Consider the following 27,400-nt stretch of genomic DNA (forward strand, 5'->3'; position numbering starts at 1 on the left):
TCGCCTAGTTTCCACAGGCATTAGAAACTTCCTTTGAAATTTGAGGCTCATTTAATTTAACTCTTTCAATTTGGCGACCATATGAATGGCAATATAAGAATTTTGTTGTTCTTTGTCAAACATTATATATAGACACACAGACACACACATATCTCAAAGTTGCATAATGGTGTCGAGTGATCCATAAAAGGTAAGAGATTTGTATCTTACAGGTCATATTATTTTTATTAGTAATGATTTTTCGATGTATAATTTACATGAAGTGATAAGTGATAAAACATGTCCAACTATATAAATTAAGCCTGAAATATATATATATTTTTGGAGCGTATAAGCCTGAAATAATTACATGGAGATGTTTAAGTTCTCTGCATCTATAGTAAGTAAATATATGAACTAGTTAGAAATAAGACAAACTTTATATATAATCATACTCTTGGGTAATTATTCTCTTTGTTGAACTTACCGTATAATATATTTCTAAATGAAGACATTAGCGTATCACCACACATAACTTGACGTAGTTATAATTTGCTACCCATTTTTCATCCTCACGTTCTCTCCTTTTGCCGTCCAATAATGCAAGTCAAAAACTTGTATGACAATAAGAACTTAAGGAGGACTTTTTTTTGTCTATTGGATTAGTTTTCCATATTTCTATCTTCAACGAAGACATGATGAGAGAGAGATTGAGTTTATATTAAATAAATTGAACTTCCGAAGACATTTTGTTATGTTGCTTGATGTTTTCTCTTTGAGGAACTCATTAATGTATTTGGGAGTTTTTTACACCAATCTTGACCATTTCTCAATCCCTTTCTTTTTCATAGATGGCCCCACGCTTTTTTTTTTTGGGGTTGCACCCAGACTTTCTTAAGTTCTTTTATATAAAGGGAACCTCAAAATCTGAGAAGCAGAGGGTAAAGAAAGCTGAAAAAGGACATGAATGGAGACTGAGACCCTCAAATTAAGCACAAAGCTGGTCCCACGCAAGCTACCAGTTTATTGGCTACACTTTTCACATGAGATGCTTGTTAGTGTATATCATATTGCCAACAGGCAAATAGAATAAAATGAGAAAAGAATCAATGAGTATCCCAAGATCATATATCACAGAGGAGTTTGCAGAGGATTTTAAACAAGGAACAATTTAGTGCATCGGTATACAGTTGGTGGGGGAAAAGGTGTTAAAGATTTTTTTTCCCCCCAAAAAGAAAAAAAAGGCAACTGTAAAGAAGGTCTCTGATTTTACATGGGGATGGAAGATTGCTTGACAAAGACGATCTCTATTGATATATATATATTTTTTCATATATACATTACATTACAACAGATATATAAAGGGAATATACCCAAAATGAAATGGAAGATAACTAAATTAAGAGCAAAGGATCAGTGGCAAAAAGGCTAAGAAAGGGGAAAAGGATAGACTAAAAAACCTGAAAAGGGATGCATGCTTCCCTCGTACCGATTCATGCTTGACTACAATTATGCTCATTTTAACAAAATGTGTTGATGGAGAACAGCCCTGTGTCTACAACTTTTCCTAGAATTATGAAACAGGTGAAACCGCGCCTTCTGCCCCACGAGCTGCTTGGCTTGATGAATTCTCAGTGCTACTACAGACATTGTACCTTTCATATACCTTCTCACGATTCTCAGACCACCAAGTCTCTGCTTGGTGCTCTCCAAATCTCCGTCGGCTGCACATTAATTACCACAACAGGTTAGATATATAATAAAGTGACTGTATAGGGAAACTTTCAAAGCTTTCAGTTTTAAGGCAGTGTTGATCAACTATGAGGTTCAGGAAGGTTCGGGAAGCCCAAACAAAACATAATAGATATGTACGCATGTATATATGTAAAAAGTGTTGCATGCAGTTTATTATTACATGTCTAATACTCCTATTAATTCTGATCTCTATGGCCCAAATGAATTTTATCACAGGTCAAGTATCAGTGGTTTTCCATAGTTGGCAGCAACACAACAGAGAGGTGTGGACGATATCAGATATAGTACCTGAAGCGCACACGTTTTAGATCTCTTGTTCCATCGCTTAAAGCCATGAGTGTTATATACACCCCAGGTTCATACTGTTCAATCCATTCTGCCTCAATTTGATTACTATCAGCAGCCAGTACGGCATTCCTTGATCTTGAACCACTCTCACCATCTTGGAGAGGCACAGAATTTCTACCATCAGCAGCATCTAACATGCTACTGCTAGTTGCCTGAAACACACCACCATTGGCAAGTATAACATTTGGGTATTCATTTGTCCCATTGGAAGGCACAAGCACCCGGTTTTGCTGGTAAGGATTGGTTGCATAAGTTCCTGTGAGCTCAGTTTTGTTGAATATAGAGGATTCAAGAGCAAAGGAGGCCAGGCTAGATCCACTGATGGACTCTGCTCTGGTATGTCCCTCCCCACTTGGGTCAGGATAGTGGATGCCGTTTGGCTCCAAACCATTTGGCGGGTAAGCTGGCCGGATGCTGTCAGTGTCATAAGCTCCTGGAGGTAGCCTCCCAGCAAGATCTTTAAGCTGAAAATATTTGAAAGAGAAATAACACCAATAATTTCATTACAGTAAAGGGGCAGGTATGAAAAATATCTTTGTGGGTTAAAATTCCTCTCCCATCATAAAATAAAAACAATAATATAAACATATGGCAGTATAATTTGGACTAAAATGTGTATAATTTTTCTGGACTTCGAATTATTTGTGAATAATCTTGAGTTTTAATACTTGACAATTGATCCTTCCAAATTTGAAATCTAGGCAAATAACAACTTGTCAATCCCTTATTTCAGTAATATAAGCATGAACATTAGGAGTTTATCAGCATTTCAGCCAAAATTTAGGGTACTTGCGCATGTAATTCAAAGTTAAAGAGAGTCAACCACACAAAAAGTTTAGGTGGATTCATTTAATTTGACTCGTTCTCCTTCTATTAGTAAATTCACAATTGATAAATTTACTAACAACAGCAATTACTTGCAGAACTTTTAAAAGTACAAGGATAAATTGTCAAGTTTGAAAAGGTCAAAGGATCACTTGTATATGATTCAAAATTCAAAAGAATTTAGTGCATTTTAGTTTATTATGTACTAAATGAGGAAAAAGGAAAATGAAAATAATATACGAAGAAAACTTTGTGACATAGCTCAAAACAAAAATTTCCAAAATCTTGTGACCAGCAATTCGTATATCGTGGAGCCAATTTCATAGAAGTTTAATCTGCATGTTCATTTTATGAAAAGAAACCACGACAGATGCATAATAAGGCATGCATTAAGCTACGAAAGTAAAGCACCGCACAAAAAAATTCAGCCCTTTTCAAGAAAGACGGCTGGCTCAATTCCAGCATAAATATATTAAGCAGAACCTAACCTGTGCTGTAAGTGACTTTATAACTTCTTTTGCAGCTTTAGATTTAGCAGATTCCTCAGCAGCCAGTACCATAGCATCTTGAGTTCTCCTTTCTTCCCTTTGAAGCTCTAATTCTTGCAAATTACACCTTTTTCTCAGGCTCTCAACCTAACCAGATTTAAGTTAGATATAGAAGCAGAGATGGAATATAATCTTGAACAGTGGAAATCAACTTTTCTGGTCACTGGAGAAAAGAATGCTTCTTCAGTTCAGCATTTAACAGGATCAAATCAATAGGAGGGAAAGAACTCTTAGAACAGGAACAGATGAAGTATTCACACACACAGGGCAGGCGTTATTTACCTGATTGCGCAGCTTCAGCACTTCATGATTTAAAAGTTCGTTGGTTTTCTTCAGACTATCATTTATACTTTTTGAGAAAGAAAGTCCTGACGTTGTTGGAATAGGTGTAGCTGAACGAGGCGGACTTGGTCTTCTGGAAAAAGGGGACACAGACCTGGAGCTTACTCCAGATGCTGTCAGAACTGGCCTTGGAGCTGTACGCCTCAGATCAGCAGCAGTAGGCAAGGCAGCATCTTTCAGCTGCAGCAAAGGGGGTTGTGAGGTTTGAGCCAGGGAAAATGTATCAGTCTTCTTCCCTTGTCTAGCCGCCTTGCTATCTAGCTGCTTTATTAAATCCATATTAGAAGGAACCGGTGACTTGGCCAACCTGATCTCAGACTTGTCTAACCTGTCCTTGTTTTCACTAGACAAACGAGGCATGGCATTCCTTCTATTATTAATGCCAGCTTCTGCTACCTTGTTCAATTTTACAAAACAGGAATCACAAACACGATAAGGCTTTCCAGGATTAGGAGCCAGAGCTGCTCTCAACGCTTTCTTGGAACTGCATGAGTGGCAATGCACAAGCCCACAATTATAACAGTTGTGCCTCTTTCTAGTGAAACCAAATGGCTGTCTACAAGTAGAGCACTGAGACTGCTCAGCACCCGATACCCATTTATGAAGGCATATGGCAGCAGAGTAGTTTGAACCACATGCAATATTTTTAACATGTCTATCTTTCAAAGCTTCAACCAAAGTTGGGGTTTTTCGATCTTCAACATCCCCATGACCCAACCTCCCATTAGCACCCTTCCCCCACGTATAAACTTCATTTTTGGATGTTAAAACTGCAACATGATATGCACCACATGCAATTTCTTCAACAGATTCTTCTGAAAGCTTGTCATCGACTGAGCAGGGCAGCTTTCCATCAGACTGTGGGTTGCCAAGCTGACCATAAACTGTGCTCCCCATTGTAAAAACACGTCCTGATGTTGTGAGGCCAACTGTCAAACTATGGCCACAAGCAAGCTTATAAAAATTATAATCAATGAGCAAAGGTACGCAAGTTGGTTCAAGTCGGGCCTCCTTGTCTCCATGTCCAAGGCGATTTTTGTCTCCATCACCCCAAGTAAACAATTTACCAGATAATACACTTGCACTGGACTGTGTCACAATAACCTCAACCACAGCGGCAGTATGCCACACTCCACATGCAACAGCTATTGTTCTTAACCCTGACAATGATTGTACTTCTCTAGGATATGAAACATTCTCCCTATCTCCATGACCCAGGACACCAAATGTTCCATCACCAAATGTGAAGAGTTGCCCAGTTGAAGTTATCAAGGCTGTGTGCCATGGACCACAAGTGACAAAAGCAACATGAAGTCCCTCTAGCAGACCTGAAATTTGTTTTGGTATCCAATGACTTACATCAGTGCCATGACCAAGAAGTCCGGCATTATGAGTTCCATCACCCCAAGTATATAGTTCTCCTGCCACTGTAACAGCACAGGTGTGAAACTCACCACAAGCAATTAAATCAACAGTTGTAGAAGCTAAAGCTTCAACTAGACGAGGTTGAACCACATTCTTCTCAACACCATGGCCTAGACGTCCTCCAGATTCTTCGCCCCAAGTAAATACTTCACCTTGCCTTGTGACTAGTGCAGCATGTTTAACACCACATGCTATATGATGTACGTCTAAAACTACACTAGCCTCCAGTGGCCTGGGCAAAAGCACATCTACCCTTGGACTGAACTGATTGAAAGTTTTATCTACACCAACTCCCATAACATTCTCGGTAGTAACCTCCCCCCATATGTATACATCACCCAGAGCATCACAGTCATCTGGTGTGGATCCATGACTTGATGTGCTGGGGGCACTCGAAACACTAACTCGAAGGGCATCTGAACCAGATCCTCTTGCTTGCATATTTGAAGGGTCTAATGGTGAATTCAATCTTTCAGAATTGACAGACTTCAACATTCCAAAGGGCTTTGAAGCAGTCTTAGTATTAGAATTCACAGAAGCATCAGGAGATTTAATATCTAGTGTACTAACTGAACTTTCACATGGACAACTTGATGTCCAGTCTCTATTATCCTGAAAGTATTCAGCCAGAAAGAATTATATATAGGTTACCATCTATTACAACATGGAAGCAATAGGCAGACTAATGCCACCAGTAGAAATACATGTAATTTGGTAAGCTTTTAAGTAATTAGTCAATCTAGAATCACAAAAATTCATATCACTGTAGAAAAGATAAAAGATTCTAATCAGAACAATCAATTGCTCATAAATCATGACAGAAAATTGCACAAGAAAGTGAACAGCACTTGGCTTAAGACAAACCATCCCATTTGTCCTTTCAGAGAACACCAGTTAATTCAGAATATGAAGATGGTATCTTAAAGGAAACAGTACATTCTTCCCATCATCACAAAAGTAGTAAGTTCTCTCCCTTCGTCCATCTAAGACTTTAATCCCAGGGAAAATGGTGGAATACTCCATCATTTCCAAGAAAAAGATCTATCTTCTCCCCTAGCTTATAATTCTTGGTAAAAGAGACGTGACACAAGTAGAATGATATTGAACTACACAAAGGTGGATTTACATCAAGATAGAGACCCCCATCACTCCACCCATCAATTTTTGACCGCCCACCTTGGCCAGAAGATCTCAGAGCTTTAATGCCAGCAATCCACACTGCTGCCTCAACTTGATCCTTGCAAGTCTGTAAAGAGCCGAAAAAAATCTATTAATGATAAAAAAAGTGGAGGAAGTGGAAACTAGATAATAATGTAATCCCACAAAGAATTTCAGAATTCATCACCAACCAAATCAAGGTACCGCTTTCCATGGTTACAAATAAGGGAAAAGGACAGATAGTTCTTCTCAGGACTCAGACACCATTGACAAACAGCCTGCCAGAAGATTGAAGAAAAGCAAACAAAGAATGACGAGTGAATCTATGGAACAGTTATAAATATCACCTAGGAATAACAACACATGATGAGGCACTTGAATAATATAAGATAAAATTCCAGATATCCCACTGTTCTTTGTCCAGAAATAATTCTTAAGACAGAAGAAAGATTCAATCTTCTTTCTCCACTGCTTGAAATCCAGATTAAAGATAATTCATCCTGTTGTTTTCAGATAGTTTAGTAAGTACAAAAGTAAAGAACTTAAACAAGCGTGATAATGCAAGAAACACAGAAAAGTTACAATGTAATAAGAATTCAAGACTCTATCAATATAACCACTGCTGCATTTCTAAGACTCAGTCTCAAGATCTATGTTTAAGCCAGTTTGAAACCTTGCTAATTGAACCAAGTGATGCTGGTCAAAAAAATTGAACCAAGTGGTCATCGGTAAAATAGGGACATGATTTGCAATACTACTTACATCAAAGTGACAACACCCAAAAAGATATCCATTAAATATCATCCATGGTATAATTAGGACATTCATAAACATATTCGCTGCCCAAAAAAATAAAAGAAAATCCAATGAGAGGCCACAATAGAATACACACACAGAAAGTCACCTCATACCACATCACTCATCAATATCAAAAAGCACAAAAGAGTAGCTATCTTGATTATTGTCCAAGAAGGCACTTAATTAAGTAGAACATTTGAGCATTCAATAACACGATCCCAACATGAGCTTTCAGTTATGAGCCAGCTTACATTGGAAAGCCTGAACGGATAAAACTTGGGCTTCCCTTTCCGAATTTATTTAAGCAGTTGGGCACCCTTTGTACAAGGAATCAATGCCTGCAGAAAGCAGAAGGAACAGGTAATGACAGCAAAATAGTCTACAAGATATTGAAAGATGCAATTGTTGTATGTTTATCAAAGATGCTAAAAATAGTCACACAAAAGAACGATCCAATTGACATTCCAATGAATATACAGTTTTTTTTTTTTTTGGGTAGAAAAAGATAATCAGAGAAATTTAATCATTAGAAAGTGGCATTCAAAGACATCTATTCTTTCAAAGAGTAAGCCATTAACAATTCAGAACCAAAGTTACTCACAATACATGCTGAAGCATCCTACTGGAACACAAATAGTCAGTCCCATCATATTTTTTGAGACTCCTCATGTTCAATAGCAGTGATAAAGCATGAGATGATTGAGATCATTCAATCAACCCTTCTCATTCAAAAGGGTGCGAACTTTAATTATAAATAGAACTGCTTGAAAGTCTACTGATCATCCATTTAAAATAAATAAATAAATCAATATGTGCTCTCCCATATTTTCATTTTGGCCTTACTCTTCCGGTCTTTCGACTAGAGTTAGCAGCAATTCCAACTTCCCTCGGTATCCAAACAACGGAATACACGCTGATCATAATATTTTTGGCCAGGGAATGTGCCTTCAACAAGAAACCCAATTACTATATTGTATTGAAACAAACCGAATAACAAATACTCCAAGCAAGCTGCAATATTTACAAGAACTAAAGCAAAAATTATAACGCCTCACATTAAGTTTGTGACTCACAGAGAGAGAGAGAGAGAGAGAGAGAGAGAGAGAGAGAGAGAGAGGGAGAGAGAGACCTGCTCTAAGTCACAGTGGGCATTCCCGTAGCTAGCAAGATCTGCCATTCCATGTGAAAGATTCACAGAAACGCCATCACCCTCTCCGATCACTGGATGGAGCTCCGGTCGTCATATGCAACAATTCCAGCCTCTTCCCTCCACTACCATCCACACCCAAACCTCACTCTTTCTCTCAAGCAAAACCAGCTTCTTCTTCACTCTCAAGAATGCACGAAGCTCCGTAGATCTATTCCTCCTCACGGAAACCACATGTCCAGAAACTCCATTGACAAAATCGAGTGAGAGCAGAAACTTCTTCAACACATGAACAGGGATGGACCAGAAAAGAAACCCGGTTCTTCGACAGGCAAGAAGCAGCTTGTCGGACACGTTCTGGTGGTCTACAGAAGAATGGAGGTTGCAGGAAAGTATGCCGGCGAGCAATGCAGGCTCCGGCGTCAGCGAACTGGCGAAGGGGCTAAGGAGAAGAGGAGACAGCAGCAAGAGAACGAGAGTGTAAAAGTACAACTAGTCAAAGACCAGGACAGAGGAAAATATTAAAAAAACTACATAAATATGGAAAAGCAGAAACAAACCTGAGCCTGAGAGATGAAAATCATGAATGGAAGGGAAAAGGAAAATATAACTTTTTGTTCTAGGACTTCTAAATTTTTAGTTTAATCCCCGTAGTGTGAATTTTTTTTTTTTTTTCCACATCTGTCCCAAAGATGGAGTGAAAGACTCAGGACGAGGACAGAATTCCTATTTTCAGAAACTAAATAAATATTGGGGATGGAAGCACGTAGACACGCTGGGGACTACAAGGGAGGGTTGTTTTAGTAATTTGAGCGGAGCAGGTTAACGGTTTTTAACAAAGAGAGAATTACCATGGAATGTAATTTTTCTATTTATATATAATATCTACTTAATTCCTTATTAATAATTAATTTCGGTGACAGTTTACAGAAAGTTAGTATCATCTCTATATTTATTTTTTTTCCATGATTTAATTAAATATTTAGAAGAAGTAGTAATAAAAATATTATATTTTTATCAGAGAGATTAACTAATTCGATTCTAATTTAATTCTTGAACTTTAACTCTTTTCAACGCAACATCTATAATTTTACCTCCATGTAATTCAAAGCATAAGCTAAAAAAGTGATTAGCAGCGTGTGCGCATACTGTGTAAGCTGCTACAAAAGTTATCCAATATTTCTAACCAAAAAAAAAAAAAGACTAATCTAATTTTGAGACACTACTACTTTTTCCATTTTAAACACAAGTTTTAAATTTTACTTGATTTTTTTTCTAAATATTTGTTATAATACTAACTTTTTTAAGTATAATTACTGCATACTTGCCTCCAAAAGTAACAATTGTAGATACAATTAGTACTAATTTTTAAGCTGATTTAAAATGCAAAAAATAATTTTTACATGATACATTATTGATTTAAGTATTTCTTTAATTAGATGATGTGTTTTTCAATATTATATAGTCCGGAGGGTTAATTTGAAGGAGTGATTGGGACCAAATAAGATACTGGTGGTGCCCTTAGACCCCACAGCTTGGCAAATGACGTGGGATGAACAACATGAGAGGCAGTAAAGGACTATGGGGAGAATAACAAGGGTGGGGAGAATAACAAGGGTGTGTTTGGTACGAGGGATTTGGGAAGAAGAGGAGGAATTTTAATTATTTTCTCTTATTTGGCAACATACAAATTTTAAGAGGGGATGGAAAATTTTTTAAAATTTTTCCTCCGCTCCCCTCCTCAGCCTTCCTTCCAAAATTAAGAGGATTTGGAGGAAAATGACAATATTTTACCATGTTGTGTTTATTATGCCTATATTTTGTTATGTTGTGACCATTATGCTCATATTTTAAATAAAATAAGAGTAAAATTGTCCATATTAAAATATTTTTCCCCTCCCTTCCTCTCTTTTTTTATAAATCTAAATAAGATAATATTAAAATCCTTCCACTCTCTTCCCCTCATTTTCCCTTCATTAAAATCCCTTCCTTCTCTTTTCTCTTGTTGAGCCAAACGGATCCTAATAGTGTGGTAGCTTTGGTTAAAGCATTAATAAATTAAGACGCCATCACTTTCTAATCTTGGTCCTCATTTATTACCCAACCAATTGTTTGTTCCAAGCTACGTCTTACACTCTTAGCCACATCCCATCGCCCAATTTATGCTTTAATACATCTGAGTTTGATTTTCTCATCAAAGAATAATTTTGATATTAAATTATTTTTTCTTAAAACACCCCTATCTTTAACTCCATTGCTTCATCCAGTGTCACTAACCGAGCTGGACGTTAACTCTGCGGACTACCGTGTGTGTGTGTGTCATTAACTACGGCTGATTAAATGTATACACTTCATATCGCTTATCGTACCCCTCAAACTATTAGTATTCCCTCGAATTTTTAATATGAAAGTTAGACAGGATATTGAATTTACTTACATATATAAAATCTTAATTTACCTTATCTCATATATTTATAATTTTTTCCCTAACTAACTTAGTTGACAACCTATAAAATGATACGTAAGATAATAAAATGTAAGTTATCTTAAGATGATCATAACATGTTTTTAATAATATACTTAAATTAGTTAAGTATTTCTTATGTTAAGAATCAAATGAAGTATATTTCTCATAAAATGCATTTATATAATACTTTTTGGATTCTTCATATAGAATTTAATTGGAGAGTTGATGTTTGATCTTATATGTAAGACTTACTTCACATGTTTATCAATTTTTTTAAATTAATCCTATTAATATTTTTCTAATAATGATGAAGTCGGAAAAGAAGGGAATGATTAAGAAAGATGTTTAATTAATTTAACTAATATCTTTCATTTATTTAAATTATTTAGCTAGTTTTTATATTAAAAATTGGAGTATATTATATAGCTGATAAAATACACTCAAATCAACTGTGATTTGATGATGTGGAGGAGAAGTACGTACAGTGGCCTTTATTTCAATATCATTATATCATGATTTAACAATTAATACTACATCCGGTGTTTAATATAAGATTTTATTTGATTTTTATTTTAATCCTAAATATAAGAACTCAATCTATTTTATCTCTTATATTTATACTTTTTTTTTTCAATGCATTCCTTCTAATAGTGATAGTTCTAGCTAACGCAATTGATTAGCAATAATATTTTAGGAAAGATAATACATATTTATGACAAATAACTAATTTAATTTATTTCCTTAATATCTTCAAATTAGTTAACTAGCTCTTATAATTTGGATTAGAGGTAGTACAACTTCCAATCCTTAATATAAGAGCTTATTTGATTTTTATTTTGGACTAAATTACAAGACCCTAATCCACCTTATCTCTTATATTTATCCATTTTTTAAAAGTAGTCCCTATAATAATAGTAGTTCTAGTCAATATACTTAACTAGCAAGGATATTTTAGAAAAGATAATATATATTCATTGCAAATAACTAACTTAATTAGTCTTCTTAATCTACTCAAATTAGTTAATCAGCTCTTATATTAAGAACTAGAGGTAATGTCTCTCAATTGAAAAATCCAAATTCATCATATGAAACAATGTACTACCTCCGATCCTTAATATAAGATGTTATTTGAGTTTTATTTTGGTCCTAAGTATAAGACCCCAATCCACTTTGTCTCTCATATTTTTATATTTTTTCTCAAGATAATCCTTCTAACAATAATAGTTCTAGCCAATACATTTGATTAGTAAGGATATTTTAGGAAAAACAATACTTATTTATTACAGATAACTAATTTAACTTCTTTTCTTAATCTCCTCAAATTAGCCGACTAACTCTTATAATTAGAACCGGAGGTAGTATTATCTTACGTCGGATTTTAAATCATTTGAGGTCAATTGCCAAAAGATCAACCTAATATTCATCTAACTCGGCGCCGGCTTCAATTTTTTCTCAGGAAATGCTTGGGATCACGTCTGAATTATCATTTTGATCTTTTCTTTTTAATGATCATCATCGTCATCTTTAATTTGTCTTTAAAAATAGTTTTACAACGAAAACACACAGACACACACACAATAAATAATTTTAATTTATAATAGTAAATGGTAGTTTCTTTTATTGTGACTATAACGTATGGGACTGGTCATCCATCATCCACCAATAATAAAATGCCGAGAAATTGAATAAAGAATGTTCAGTCCAAAGATGTGGTGTTTTGGACAATGTTAAATGTCTAAAATGACAATCATTTATGATACAGCAATATAGGTTTTGGTATTTCTTTATTTATTTTTTTACATTTATCATCTCATGAGAAAAGGAGTAATGATAAGAATTATATTTATAAGTTTGATATAGACATCAAACTATAATTCTTCCTCCCAGCCAATAGCTTTTTCTTCACTCTAAATTTATTAAATTAAATAAAGCCTCAAGTCCCTTTCAGGCTTATCCAACCATTCATATCTTTTCGTTGGGAAATAGTTAGCTACGCTTCATTTCCAATGTCATCATTTAAAATGAGGAAAGAAATTTAATCACAGGAAAATGAATATTGTAGATATGATAGGAGAAAATTGATTTTCCAAAAAATAATTGTTAAATAATAATTTAAGTATTATTAATTTCTTATTTAATCTATGTCTTTCTTGATTAAATTAACCGACTTAACGATAGAAATAATGGTGAAAATATCTAAAAAGATGAAAATATGAGGCCCAAAATGGGTAAGTTAATCAATAAATACACATTTTTGTAACAAAAAAAAACCAGAAATGCAAGTTAAAAAAGGCTTGTAATACGAAATAAAGAGGGTATTTCCATACAAAAAAAGTTATGAATATAAGTAAATAATAATGAAGGGAATTGTTAGGAAAAAATAAGAAAAAATTGTAAAAAAACTTCAAATAGAAAAATTATAAACAAGGACCCGTTACAATATTAGTATTGGTTTTGACAATAATTGATGAACAAATGGTAACAATTTTTATGAACAGGTACTTGTATGCAATTTTCTCAAAAAAAAAAATAATGAAGGAAATAATAATAATAATAATAAGGACACGGAGAATTTGGCACGATATTTGAGGAGTGGGTGGCAAAAAAGTGAGTAAAATTCTCGATACAAGAGGAAAAGAAAAGGGAAAATTTTGATTAAGGATAGCAGTTAATAATTTATTTCAAATAGCTCCCGAAACATTCTAAAATGTCACTATAGGACCAAAAGACCAAACTGAAATTAAAATTAACAGTAAGATTACAATAATGCCCCTCTTTTTTTTTTGATAAAGAGGGAATAAAAAAACACAGCTACGCTACTTGGCAAGAAATAAAATTACATATGTCATCAGGGTAAGGAAAATAGAGCCCTCGAGGTAAGCTAAGAACACGCTTAACTAAAGAGTCAGCTATATTTTCTTCTCTTCGAATGTGACAAAGTTCAGCCATCTATTGTCGCTGGAGCAGGTTGCTAACTTCTTGGATTAGGTTCCAATTCTCATGAATTTCAGTGGCTCCTCCCTTTATAAGCTAAATAGCTTCCAAAGAGTCACTTAATAGGGAGACTTTTCTATGCCTCCCTTCCCATGCTCGTTTAAGTCCTATCAAACATGCCCAAATTTCTGCAACTAAAAGATCTCCACCATTAATATTTAGCATAAAGGCTTCCATTACGTTACCTTCACTATTCCTGATGAGTCCGCTACAAGCTGCTTTCCCAATTATATGTGAGAAGGTACCATCAACTCAGACTATTATCCCACCTTCTATACTTCGCTTACACTGCGTCTCATGAGAACTTTGCGCTCCCTTTATATTCAATTTTTGTAATTAAAGTCTGGCCTTTCCATAGCTTAGAAGGACAACCTTTGCCTTGCTGATAATTCCATGCACCTGGCTACTTTTGTGTTCAAAATTTTTTTTAATTTCTACGCCTCCAAACAAGCCAACAAACGATAACAAAGAGCTCCTACCACTGCTCTCTTTCTCTACCAAATGTATCTTTTATATTCATGTAGCACCAGTCCCAAATATTACAGCTGAAAAATTTATCAACAAAGCTGGGTTTAATCAGTGAGAGCCATATTGATTTGACTTTTGGACAGTCACAGAGAGCATGAAGAGCATCTTCTAAGTCATGCTTACACCAAGTACATTCTACCGAGACATTAATACTTCGTCTAAGACAAGCTTCATTAGTCAAGAGCTTATTATGGAGAGTGAGCCACATAAAAAGCTTACAATGTTGGGGAATATTCAATCTCCAGAGCTTTTACCAGATCGAGTTTGCAAGAGACCAATCTCCTTATAGCACGTTATATGCTGATTTGAGAGTAAAATTTCCGTGCTTTTCAAATTTCCATCAAATGTCCTCCTCTCCCCTACTATTAACAACTCATTCAGATCCTTGAAAAACATGATCCCAATTATCACGAATCCCTTTCTAAACTCTTGAACCATGGCGGGAACTATCAATTGTAGGAATTAAATCATTCCCACATTGGTATTTACTTCAGATAACCTTACACCAGAGAGCATCTTTTTGTTTACATTAATCCCCAGCCAGCTTTCATAATGAAAAATACTATTTTGCAGTCTCAAGTATTGAATACCCAAGCCTCTCTTCTTCTTATCCTTGCAAACCTCATTCCACGATACAAGGTGTATGTGTTTTTGCTCATCACTAGAACCCCAAAGGAAACCTCTAGCACTCTTTTCAAGTTCGTCGCAAGTGCCCAAAGGTAAGGCACTAGTTTGCATGAGGTATAAAGGAATATCTTGTACCACTGAGGAAACAAGAGTGTGCCAACCAGTGAATGAAATAGCGTTGGCCTTCCAGTTAGAGAGTCTTGATCTAACCTTATCAACAACACACTGATAAGTACTTTTCTTTACTCGTTCATGATGAAGAGGGACCCCTAAATATTTTCCAAGGTCAAGAGTACTGCAGAACCCCAACTTCTCACTCAGCTGAGTAGTATGAGTATGATTGATATTACTAGAAAAGAAAACCCATGTCTTACTTTGGCTCACTTTTTGTCCAGAAGCATTACAGAAGGCATCCAAATACCTTTTAATTCCACCTGCTTGCTCTATAGAAGCCTCAGTAAACAAGATAAGGTCATTTGAGAAGAAAGGATGAGAAATTGGTGGGCCATCCTTATTGAGCCTGATTGGTTTCCACTTCTTGAGATGAATCTCTTCCTGTATCAAATGAGCAAGTTTTTCCATACAAATAACAAAGAGATACTGAGAAAGAGGATCACTTTGTCTGATGCCACGAGAGGGGGAAAACTATTGGGTCTCACTTCCTTCCCAGACAATTTGCATCACAGGAGAAGAAATACATCGATTAATAACATTCAAAAGATCAGAGGGGATATTAATTTCCTTAAGGAAATCCATAATAAAATCCCATTGGAGGTGATCATAGGCTTTCTCAAAGTCAATTTTAATTGTTATGAAGCCTTTCTTACCCTTCATGTTTCGCATAGAATGTATGACTTCCTAAGTAATGATCACATTATTAGATCCTAGCTTTCCCGGTACAAAACCACATTGATTAGGAGAAATGATAGTAGGCAAGATCCCTTTGATTCTATTAGCCACCACTTTAGTAATAGCTTTATAAATCACATTACACAAACTTATAGGATGAAAATCCCTTATAGTTTCAGGTTGATCTTTTTGGGGATGAGTACAATAAACATTTTGTTATCTCTTCAATTAGGGAGGGATTATCAAACACATCTTGCGCAAAATTGACAACAGAAGGGCCAATATGCTCCCACTGACTTTGAAAGATAAAGCATTCAACCCATCTGGGCCTGGTGATTTGAGAGCACCCATGCTAAAAATAGCCTATTTAATTTCCTCTCCTGTTACTTTACTTCTCAAAATGTTCAAGTGTGCCTCTTCCATTAAAGGAAAGGAGAAACCTCTAATGGAATCAAGGGAGGCATGACCATCAATACTAAAGAGGTTTTGGTAAAAAGTTAAAGCTATACCTTTAATTTCTTCTTTGTTGTAAATCCAGTCATCATTATCATTCTTAAGAGCATCAATCTTATTTCTGCGTCTTCTGGTAACTCTCGTGGAAATACTTAGAGTTTTTGTCCCTTAGCATGTACCAGTCATATTTTGCTTTTTGAGCCCAAAGAAGATCTTCTTGAATTAAAATTTCCTCAAGTTCATTCCATATTTTGTTGAATCAGCAGGTCCATGGAAGCTTGATTACAGCACGAATGGGAAATTTTATTAAGACCTTCTAACCAGTTGAAAAGATGTCTTTTCTTATGCCCTAAATGACTGAAAACCTCATGACTCCAAATTAAAACTTCAAATTGGAAATGATCAACGTTCTCCAGCCAAGTTGTGTCCACATGCCACGTGTTAGTAACAAGGCTTTTGAAGTTCTCATGCATGACCCAAGATGCAAAGAACTTGAACAAATTTTCTGGCCTGTTGCTTTTATTTGTATCGTTCTCAAGTTTTAACAATAAAGGTCGGTGATCAGACTTAAAAAAAGGCAAGTGGATAACTGATGCCTAGGGTGTAGCTGAAAAAATTTAGAATTAACAAGAGCATGATCAAGTCGACTTTCACACCTCGCTCTTCTCCAACTAAAATAAGGCCCACTACATCCTATATCAGTAAGAGTCAAGTCATCTACCCACTTACAGAATTCTCAATCAAAAAATTTAGAATTAACAAGAACACGATCAAGTCGACTTTCACACCTCGCTCTTCTCCAAGTGAAATAAGGCCCACTGCATCCTATATCAGTAAGAGTCAAGTCGTCCACCCACTTACAGAATTCTCAATCAATATAGCTACCAACACGAGAAGTAGAACAACGATCATGCAAATATAAAGTCCCATTGAAATTCCCACCAATGCGCTTACTGATATTTCAAAGCTCATTCTAGGCCACTCTTCTTTTTATAGGATTTGGGCTGGCATAAACAGCAGTAAGAAAAGACTTATGAGTTCCATTGTCAAGGCTTAGGTGTATAAATTGTTCATGAGTCTTGAGAACCTCAACCTTCCACGATCCATTTTTCCAAAGAACCTAAATTCCACCACTAAATCCATTGGCAATCACAATTTAGATGTTATCAAAACCCAACCTCCTTGAGATAATATGAGCTTTATCAGACTGAGCTCGAGTTTCTAAAATAGCGAGGAAGTCAATATTATGTCTCCTAACTAGTTCTCGTACAAGACCCAAAAAAGATTTAGATCATGTACCTCTACTATTCCAAAAAAGAAAATTCATTGGGAATTAGTAAGGGGTGTTGAGCTGTAGAGCTCTTTAGAGTCTCTTTTATACTAACATAAACATTTTTTCCAACCAAAACATTAGTCACATTTAGATCCATCATCTGAGATTCAGTAGTCGTGTTGGTAGGAACAACCTCGTCACTCATATTTTCTGTGTTAGTCGTGTCTCCTTTCACCACTTGATGCTCATGATCCATTGCTTGCAAAGGTGGCCCAGCATCATTGGGTTGTGAGGTATCTGAGGACCTATTCTCTAGAGGAGGCCCATTTAGTAGCGCAGAAAAATGGTTTAAAAATTCTTGTGTGCTGTCACTTTTCCATTTTCCTTTGACTTGCTATTTCATTTTAGGAATATTATCCTTGCCACGTAATCTTCTCTTTCCTGTGACTTTCTTCCTAGGTCCCATCGAACTCCATTCTCTCTCCTTATTCTTAATAATACTTTCAACTCCAAATATTGTGGCTCCACCCTTGAAGTTTTCCCCATCATTATCCTTTCCTTCATTATCCTTCATGACATGTGTCCCTAACTGATTTTGAGACCCATTTTGCAAGCTTGGAGATTTTTTAACCATGATATCCATGTTGATATTCTTCAAATCAGATTTGAATATTCTCTTGCTAAAATCCCCCTTTACAATCATATGGGGGCCGTAAATCCCTCCCTCAGATTCGCTTCTAGCCTGCGTGGCTGTTGAAGATTCCTTTGTCATCGGGGAGTTGTGATCCGGTGGAGGAGGGGCACTATTATTCTCCTTCTTCGATAAATCCAAACTCTGTAATGAATGTCTATTGCACGATGATATATTAGAAATGAATCTCAGAAGGTCCCCACTGAAATTATTGTAGCTAAATGTTAAGCTCTTCAATGTGCATATATTTCCTAGTGATGTTGGGACTTCACCTTGGAGATTATTATTGAAGAGATCAAGAACTTCAAGAGACTTCATTACATTTCCAAAACCATCAAGAATGGAACTGCTGTGCGAATTGTAACTAAAGTCTAGTTCATGAAGATTGAAGGTGAAGTTGGAAATCCAATAGAATATGGTTGATGATGTCAACTGATTGTAAGAGAGATCAAGACGGACAAGAGAGGAAAAGTTGGGATTGAAGGATGTGAAGATAAGATTATTTGATGTAAGGCCACAATCTCTCAAATAAAGTGCTTGAAGATTTGAGCCAAAGTTCAATGTCGTTACTGAGGTCCAGTTATATAAGAGAGATCAAGAACAATGAGGGAAGGAAAATAAAAATGAGAAGATAGAAAGTAGAGATTATGAGATGAAAGATTACAATTGCTTAGATAAAGCTGTTGAAGGCTGGAGCTGAAGTTGAAGGGCCATTGAAATAATGATGGGTTCAAGTTATTAGAAGAGAGATCAAGGGTGACAAGAGAATAAGAATAGTTGGAAGGAGAAGTAGACAGAAGAAGGTTATGCACACGAGAAATGCCACATCCTCTTAGTCTCAATCCTATTAGTTTCGGCACAAGTTTACCAATTATGTGCTGCCACACCTGAGAATTGCCAACATCACTTACATAACTCAACTCAAGAATATTTGTTAATAAAGAGAGGTTTGATATCCACTCTGCATCACCATTGTTTTTGTCGAATACTATGAGGTTAGAAGAATCACCACCGAGTCGCAAAGTATGGAGCTTGGAGAGATTCCCAAGTTGATAAGGAATCACTCCAACAAGATAATTTCCTCCAAGATTAAGGTACTGCAACTTAGAAAGATTTTCGATTTGGCAAGGGATAGCTCCATCTAAGTAATTGTTACTCAGATCAACATATTGTAAGTTTGGAAGCTTTCCCAATTGAATGGGAATACTACCAACAAAATAAGAATTAGAGAGGTTGAGATACCTTAAGTTGGTGAAGGACTCTATGGACTGAGGGATGTCACTTGGGTTGACATTATCGTAACTGAGATCCAAATGTTTCAGTTCATGCAACTCTCTCAACAAAGTAATATTAATTATACCTCTTGAAAAAGGTGAATCTAAACCATGAAGATCAAGAATTTGAACGTGACCTGTTTGGTTGCTACAATGAACTCCTTTCCAATTGCAACAATCTTCATCATCTCCGTCCCTCCATGTGGACTGCATACCATAGTCAACATAAATGCCTTGTTTGAACAACAGAAGAGCTTTCCTCTCCTTCTTGATGCACTTCTTCAGTGCTTCACCATCAGTGGCTAAACTGAGTCTTGTATGCAGCAACAATAGCAATGTCAATAATGCATACAAAAAATTGAACACACAAGCCATCACAGTGATGAAATAGCTTTAATACAAGTTCAAAAGTGAAACAACTAGAGAGGATTAAAATACACAGTTCTTGGATAACTATAGTTTCTTTTTGTTTATTTTTCTCTGCTCATGAGATGTTGTGAGGAGTAAAATGTGGGTGGTACATAGAATTTTTATAGAGTTCATTGTGGGGTTGTACTTTGATGGATCACTGGTACACTTTCTGATGAAGAGAAGTCAGAGTAGATGTGCCGAGAACGCGTTATTTCAAGAACCTCTTTTTTTTTTGGAAAAAAAGATAAAAATTCAAAAATGAATGCACAATGTTTTCGGAGTCCATAATATTGAGCATTTTTGTTGGTGTCTGATAGTGTGCTCTTGTAAGATATTACTTTGCTTGGACAAAAATGCTCTCTTTTCTAACAAAACATTCTTGCACACAAAACACTCGCAATTGAAAGGTGGAATTCATCATTTAATAGAGGAGCCCCAAAAAAAAAACTCGTTTAATTTATTGATGGCATTTCAAAACTATGTAAATATGATCTTAAATCTAAACATTTTAAAAGATTTTAAATTACTAAAAAATTCCCTTCTTATTTTTAGCACCCATTTTGCGGTTTTCATATATATTTTGTCTCCTGTCGCGCGCAACCCCAATCATTCTATCAAATCGCAAGTCCTAATTGCAGCTAATAATATTGTGGTTATTTCCAATATTAGATTATTTAAATTAGATGCGTCTCAATGTTAATTCTTAGCGCAGCGAGTTAAACGATTCCATATTTTTTAATTTTAAATCTTTATCTTATTGTAACCATGCTCTTGTGACTGGTAAATTTTTATTTTCAACAAAAGATTTATGATTGTTATATTATAAAATTACGAGTCAATTAAAGTCTTCCTCCTTTTGCCTTCACAATGTAGAAATCTCCCTCAAATGAAAAAAAAAGACAAGTATATTCCCTCACTGATTTTCCAAGAAGCTTCACGACCATCCTAGATTATAGAGACACACACACACTCCTCTGGTCCTAAATATAAATATAAGACCATTTTTATAGTATAATTTTACACTATAAAAAGAGTCTTATATTTAGGACCGGAGGAATATATATATTGTACATTAAAGTCTCACTTTAAATAAATCATAATTTATGAAAATTATGTTTATTTGTAAATTTGGTGTGAAAACAAAAGGCAATTAAAATATTGAGAATAAATCAGATTACGATTTAAACTATTCAACTTTTAAATGAACAATTAAAATATATATGCTCTTATATTATATCCAAATTCCTTTATAACTGGGGATATTGTGAGCTGAACTGCATTCGATATGCAAACCATAGATAAATAATCATGATTGTTTATTCGCCGCGTAGCTTAATAGACGGGTAGGAAAGATTTAGCTACGCCTAAAATTAACATGCATATTCTACGAGAAGAAATATTTAGATATAAATATTTTTGTTTGGCCCGGTTGAGATAAATAATTTGATTTCAAAACCTTCAATCACTTGCAAAATTACATACACATCCTTAAAAATACTATCTATAAGTAAGTCGCATAATTTGATATTTTATAAAATGTTATATGATACTAACTTCAATCCTAATTATAAGACTTTGCTTGTAGTCTGTAAACAGAATTTTATAATTAGAATCGGAAGTAGTATTAATCATAATATAACTAGATAATTACCAGAAAAAATAACATAACTAGATATAGGCTTTGATATACCGAGAGTTTCGAAAATAACATAACTAGCTAATAACTTGTACACTTTTCTGATGAAGAAAAGTCATCAGAAGATATTATTTCAACAAAAATAAATGACAATATTTTCTCGGGGCTCATAATATTGAGAATTTTGCTGGTTTTGGATATTGTGCTCTTTCAATACATTATTGTTTTGCTAGGACAAAAATACAACCTCTAATCCTACAAACAAAGTTTTATAGTTAGGAAAGAAGGTAGTACTGTCTTTTGTAACTAAACATTTTATCACACAGACACACACAAACAAATATAGTATGAGGATTTTTGTTATTCATGCTTATCTTCATTTCCAATTAAAAGTTGAAATTCATCATTTAATTCAGAAGCCAAAAAAAAAATCGATCTCTTAATTTATTGGCGGCATTTCAAAACGGTGGAAATGTGATCTTAAATCTAATTAATTTAAAAGAAGAAATACCATTTTGCCACTTTCATAGTCTACAATACTAGTTTACTTAAATTGGATGCGTTCTTAATATTCTTAGCGAGTGAGATGACTTTCTTTTTTTTTAATTTTTAAATCCTTATTTCATCGTAGCCGTGCTTATATGACGTTAAATCTTTATTTTCAACTGGCAAAATTTTTTTTTTTCTTTTCATAATATGTCCTTAGTTTTATTAAAAAAAGGTATGCGACTATAATTTCAAAATAGGTTGAAAGTACTATTTTATAAATTTAAATTATATTTGGCTAAAATACATTTTTCTATGGATAAGAAGTATTTTCTGTCCATAACAAAAATTAATTATCCCCAAATAACTTCTACAACTTCATATATAATGGTTGAGAATCGAATTCCGAACTGCATACTTAAGACACAGAAGTCGTTGCCACTCACATGTTGAGTTATCCAAAATTTATTTTACGGACCAACTTGTATTTATTTTCTCATATAATTAAACTTGATCTTTCAAGAGAAAAGAATAATGTATTTTATACAATTTTTCTAGGGATTCAAAAGATCAATGTTTCCCGGAGGATCAAATTTTTGCATAAACTTTGGAAACTAATTTTAAAAATTAAAACATTTATCTAATTTTTTATGTTATGTTACTTTAAAAAAAACTTTTAGCTGCATTTCGCTTCTCCGCTTCAATAAATAATATGAATGCTAGTTCATAAAGATCAAACTTTAAAGTTGGATCTTGATTTTCTTAAGACCGTAGTTTTATTTCATGGCCCTTTAATCTGTTCTTTCAAGAACTCATATGACCCATGCTATGCACAGAAATTGAAGTAGAATTATTAAAATATCTTTTCATTATTTTAATGTATTTTTAGGCCATTCTCTCCTCATAGCTTCACGGATCATGTTGATATAAATGGTTTATATAGATTATTAAAAAAAAAAGATATTTGGTGTATTAATTATGCACCAAACTTCACGGATCATTCTCTCCTTGTAGCTTCACGGATCATGTTGATATAAATGGTTTATATAGATTATAAAAAGAAAAGATATTTGGTGTATTAATTATGCACCAAACTTCTCGTTTAACTATTGTATCTGAGTTGCTGGTAAAAAAAAAAAAAACTATTGTATCTTAGTTATTTTGAAGGAAACAACATTTTAATTTTTTTATTATTTTCAACTTGTAAATTAAAATTTCATTTTAAATTGATGGTTTCTTGTCAATCACACCCGTACTCTTTGGCGAAAATAAAAATCATACCTGGACTTTTCTCAACTATGACTTTCACTCTATTCAGAAAACTTGTAGGAAAAAGTGGCAAAGAAAAGTATAGTCTGATTCTTTACCCAAAAAAAAAAAAGGTATAGTCTGATTCCTCAAAATGAATGGCCAAATCTCCATGGTGAACATTCAACAACAAACCACCATTTTCACTCTAATTTAATTTCCACATGTCAGATAAAAGTATCCGTCTCAGGCTTCAGGATTAATCATAATCTATGCTCTAATTTCAAATTGATGCAATTTCGTGGAAAGCTCCATTCAACTATTATAAGAAAATGTTTATGGAGAATTAAAAATTTTGTACGAGACCTTAATGCAAGAAACGAAACAAAATGGATTCAAGAAAAACCAAAAAAAGCATTGGAGAAAATAGTACTTGTCATCAAGAAATTAAATACCTTTGTCCAATTATTGGTTTCGTAAGGGACACTCTGAGTTTACCGAAGAAAATTCGAGCAAAGAAAAGGTATCATAGAAAAGGATTGATAACAACTCACTAGCTATTTCCTAGCAATTTCTTGAGATGTTTAAATTAAACCAACTTATTTTCAAGTATCAAAACCACTCCCATCAATATAAAATGTAAATTTTTATGACAAGTGTACATTTACAGTATCTCTATGTCTCACTATGAATTAATGGCATGTGGATGGACCAGAAATATTGATATATGCATATTTCGAGTTGTAAGCAAGTGTCAACACTCAAGTTTGTTGTTTGATTTACAATGATATATTAAAGTTTTAAATATTTGTCTATAACAATTAAAATAAATTATTGGAGAGAAAAACTGATTGGGTTGTTGGGGGAACATAAGATAGCTGTCATTACCTAGCAAATTTTCCACAGGAGCTTTGATCCCTTTACTTTTAGAGTGGAGACTTTGACTTTTGTTCTCAAGAGAAAATGAATGAGGAAAATTTATTTGAGCATAAGCCTTATGGTTATTACATTATAGAGTTACGAGTCAACTAAAATCTTTCTAGTTCTGGTCTCACAATGTTCAGATCTCCCTCAACAAGGCAAAATATATTCACGGGTCAAACTATTCATACATATTTTATAATACCTCCGCCCTTAATATAAAAACTAATTGAATAATTTGAGTATATTAAAAAAACTAGTTAAGTTAGTTATTTGTAATAAATAGGTGTTTTTTCTTAAAATATCCTTATTAATCAAGTGTACTGGATAGAAATACTATTATAATAAAGATTATATTAGAAAAATAAATTAATGGGGAGAAAAACAGACTACGTTGATGGAGAAAAACACGGTAGTTGTCATTACTTGGCAAAATTTTCACAGGAGCTTTGATCCCTTTACTTTCAAAAGGGAGACTTTGACTTTTGTTGTCAAGAAAAAATGAATAAGGAAAAATAACAGGAGCTTTGATCCCTTTACTTTCAAAAGGGAGACTTTGACTTTTGTTGTCAAGAAAAAATGAATAAGGAAAAATAATTGAGTAAAATATTTTGCTCTTCCTTACATTTTGTCTTTATGATACTAACTTTCTCTATATTATGAAAACTTATACTGAAGTCCAAACCCTTAAGTCCGATAAGAATATTTTAGAAAGATACTTTTTTAATTAAAATGTATAATAAGATACTTTTTATTTACTAATTTACCCTTCATAACACTAAATCTCTAAATTGTGGCTAAAAAGTTGAGGAATTTAAAATTTTTTCCTTAATTTTATTTTTTAGTATTTTTATCAAATTGGGATGGAATATCAATTTATCTATTTAATGTAGACATAAAAACCTTGAATGAAAATTTGATAAATTCTTTAAATAGATATAATAGATTAAATACGTCATAAATGTTTCCAACGAAATTTTTATTTTTAAAATTTTAAATTATAAATTTAAATGATTTCTATAGTCTCTCAAACTTAAACAATTTATATTATACAATGAAAAAATATTTATTTAATATATTTTCCAGTCATTTAAAAAAATCTAGATAAATATATTTCATTATGAAATGGAAAATTAAAATTATAAAATTTAATAATATAATCAAAATTAACAAATTTTATTGCATATTTAAGAATTTGAAAATACATGTACTAAAATTGTTTTTTGTTATATCAAAAATTACTCTTTTGACAAATATAAATGTTTAAATAACTTTTCTGTTAATGAGGGGTGTTTTGGTTAAAATAAAATTTTAAAAGTCAAATTTAATGGTTATTTAACAATTAGATGGATGAAAATAAAATCTTAACCATACAAAGAAGATTTGTGTAACATGTATTTTAATTTGAAAAGAGATTTATATATATTTTTTAAATAAAGAGAATATTTTTAATTTAAATAAATAGAAGGATGTTAGAGTATTTTACTCAAAATTATTTGAACATAAGCTCTATGGGCATTAAATTATAGAATTCCAGGTCAACTAAAGTCTTCGTCGTTTTGGCCCGCAATGCCGACATCTCCCTCAAAACAAGGCAAAATATATTCTTCTGTCCATGGGTCAAGCTCCATAATTATTAATACGTATTTTATACTGAAATAAGCATATATTTTGGGATATATTTAGTTAGATTTATATATATAATCGATTTTTATGTATTTTCCTCTCTTTAATAAAAAAAATAAGATGAAAAAAATAATCTTATTGTTTTCTTGCTTTGAAGATATGGGCATTAAAACAAAGGACAGTATAGAAAGACAATCACTTTATAGTTCTACTTTGGCCTCCATGTTTGACAAAAGTACGTTTGGATGATTAATGAGTAAGATTTATTTTGGAGCAGCCTTTTCTATCCCCATTTAAAAATCAAAATATTTTTCCATCACAATAACGGATAAAAGTAGCCAAAATTTAAACAAAAAATAAGTTGAAATGGGCGAAAGTAACTGAAACTAATAGTGAAAACAATATCGTTTCAAATTAGTTAAATACTATGCATAATAAACCATAATTCTTCCTCCCAGCCAATAGCTTTTTCTTCACTCTAAATTTATTAAATTAAATAATACCTCAAGTCCCTTTCAAGCTTATCCAACCATTCATATCTTTTCGTTGGGAAATAGTTAGCTACGCTTTATTTACAATGTTATCATTATTATTATTATTAAAATGAGGAAAGAAATTTAATCACATGAAAGTGAATATTGTATAAATAGATGAAAATATGAGGTCCAAAATGGGTAAGTTAATCAATAAATACGCATTTTTGTCCCCAAAAAAATCCAGATATGAAAGTTAAAAAAGGCGTGTAATATAAAATAAAGAGGGTATTTCCAGGAAAAATGGGTTACGAATATAAGTAAATAATAATGAAGAAAATCGTTGGGAAAAAATAAGGAAAAATAGCCAAAAAAATACCTTAAAAATAGAAAAATTGTAAACAAGAATCCATTATAATATTAGTATTGATTTTGACAATAATTAATAAATAAATGATAACAAATTTTGTGAATCGGTTCCTATATGCGATTTTCTCAAAAATAATGAAGGAAATAATAATATATAATAATAATAATAATAATAATAATAATAATAATAATAATGACACGGAGGATTTGGTGCGATATTTTTGGGGGGGGGGGTGACCACAATTCTCGACACAGGAGAAAAAGATAAGTTTAGAATGATGCAATCAGCTTGAAAAAAAATGATATTCTTCTAATCCTTAATATAAGACTTATTTAACTAATTTGATTAGATTAAAGAAATTATGTAAATTAGTTAATTATAAGAAATATGATATATTTTTTCTAAAATATCATAATCATCTTTCTTAATATCCTCTTTGTTTCTTTTACTTGATTATGGTTGAAGGAGTATCCATAGGGATAATTTAGGACAAATTGATAAATATGAGAAATATATCTTATATTTAGGACCAAAATCAACATAACAATTAGGTCATATATTAAGGACCAGACAAGTACAATATAATACTCTACCTCTGATTTTAAATGTAAAAATTTTATTCATTTCATTTTGTTATATTTATTTTTTTAAATTACATATGCTAAATAGTTTTCATTTTAATGTATATGATTAATAAAATATTTTTTAAAAATAATATTTATTTATTAGAAATAATTAACTTAGCTTA

The 27,400-nt window shown here is 33.4% G+C and overlaps 1 protein-coding gene and 1 pseudogene across 1 annotated transcript; both read right to left on the reverse strand.

The window, feature by feature from the left end:
- Positions 1-1,312: 1,312 nt before the first annotated feature.
- LOC114753904 (PH, RCC1 and FYVE domains-containing protein 1-like) lies at positions 1,313-8,737 on the reverse strand (annotated as a pseudogene).
- Positions 8,738-17,910: 9,173 nt separating this feature from the next.
- Positions 17,911-19,856, reverse strand: LOC114753902 (receptor-like protein 19). Its single transcript, XM_028942607.1, has 2 exons — positions 18,872-19,856; positions 17,911-18,776 (listed from the first exon to the last, which is right to left on the reverse strand). The coding sequence occupies exons 1-2, from the start codon at positions 19,854-19,856 to the stop codon at positions 17,911-17,913; spliced, it is 1,851 nt and encodes a 616-aa protein (XP_028798440.1).
- Positions 19,857-27,400: the final 7,544 nt, after the last annotated feature.

This window comes from Neltuma alba, unplaced genomic scaffold (assembly GCF_004799145.2).
Source record: "Neltuma alba isolate B1F8T4 unplaced genomic scaffold, ASM479914v2 tig00008249_pilon, whole genome shotgun sequence".
Taxonomy (NCBI): Eukaryota; Viridiplantae; Streptophyta; class Magnoliopsida; order Fabales; family Fabaceae; genus Neltuma; species Neltuma alba.

Coding starts and splice junctions, on each gene's coding strand:
- LOC114753902 (XM_028942607.1), bottom strand. CDS start 19,856: ATGGCTTGTGTGTTCAATTTTTTGTATGCATTATTGACATTGCTATTG. Junction 18,777..18,871: donor ACAGCTTTATCTAAGCAATT/GTAATCTTTCAT, acceptor ACTGGACCTCAG/TAACGACATTGAACTTTGGC.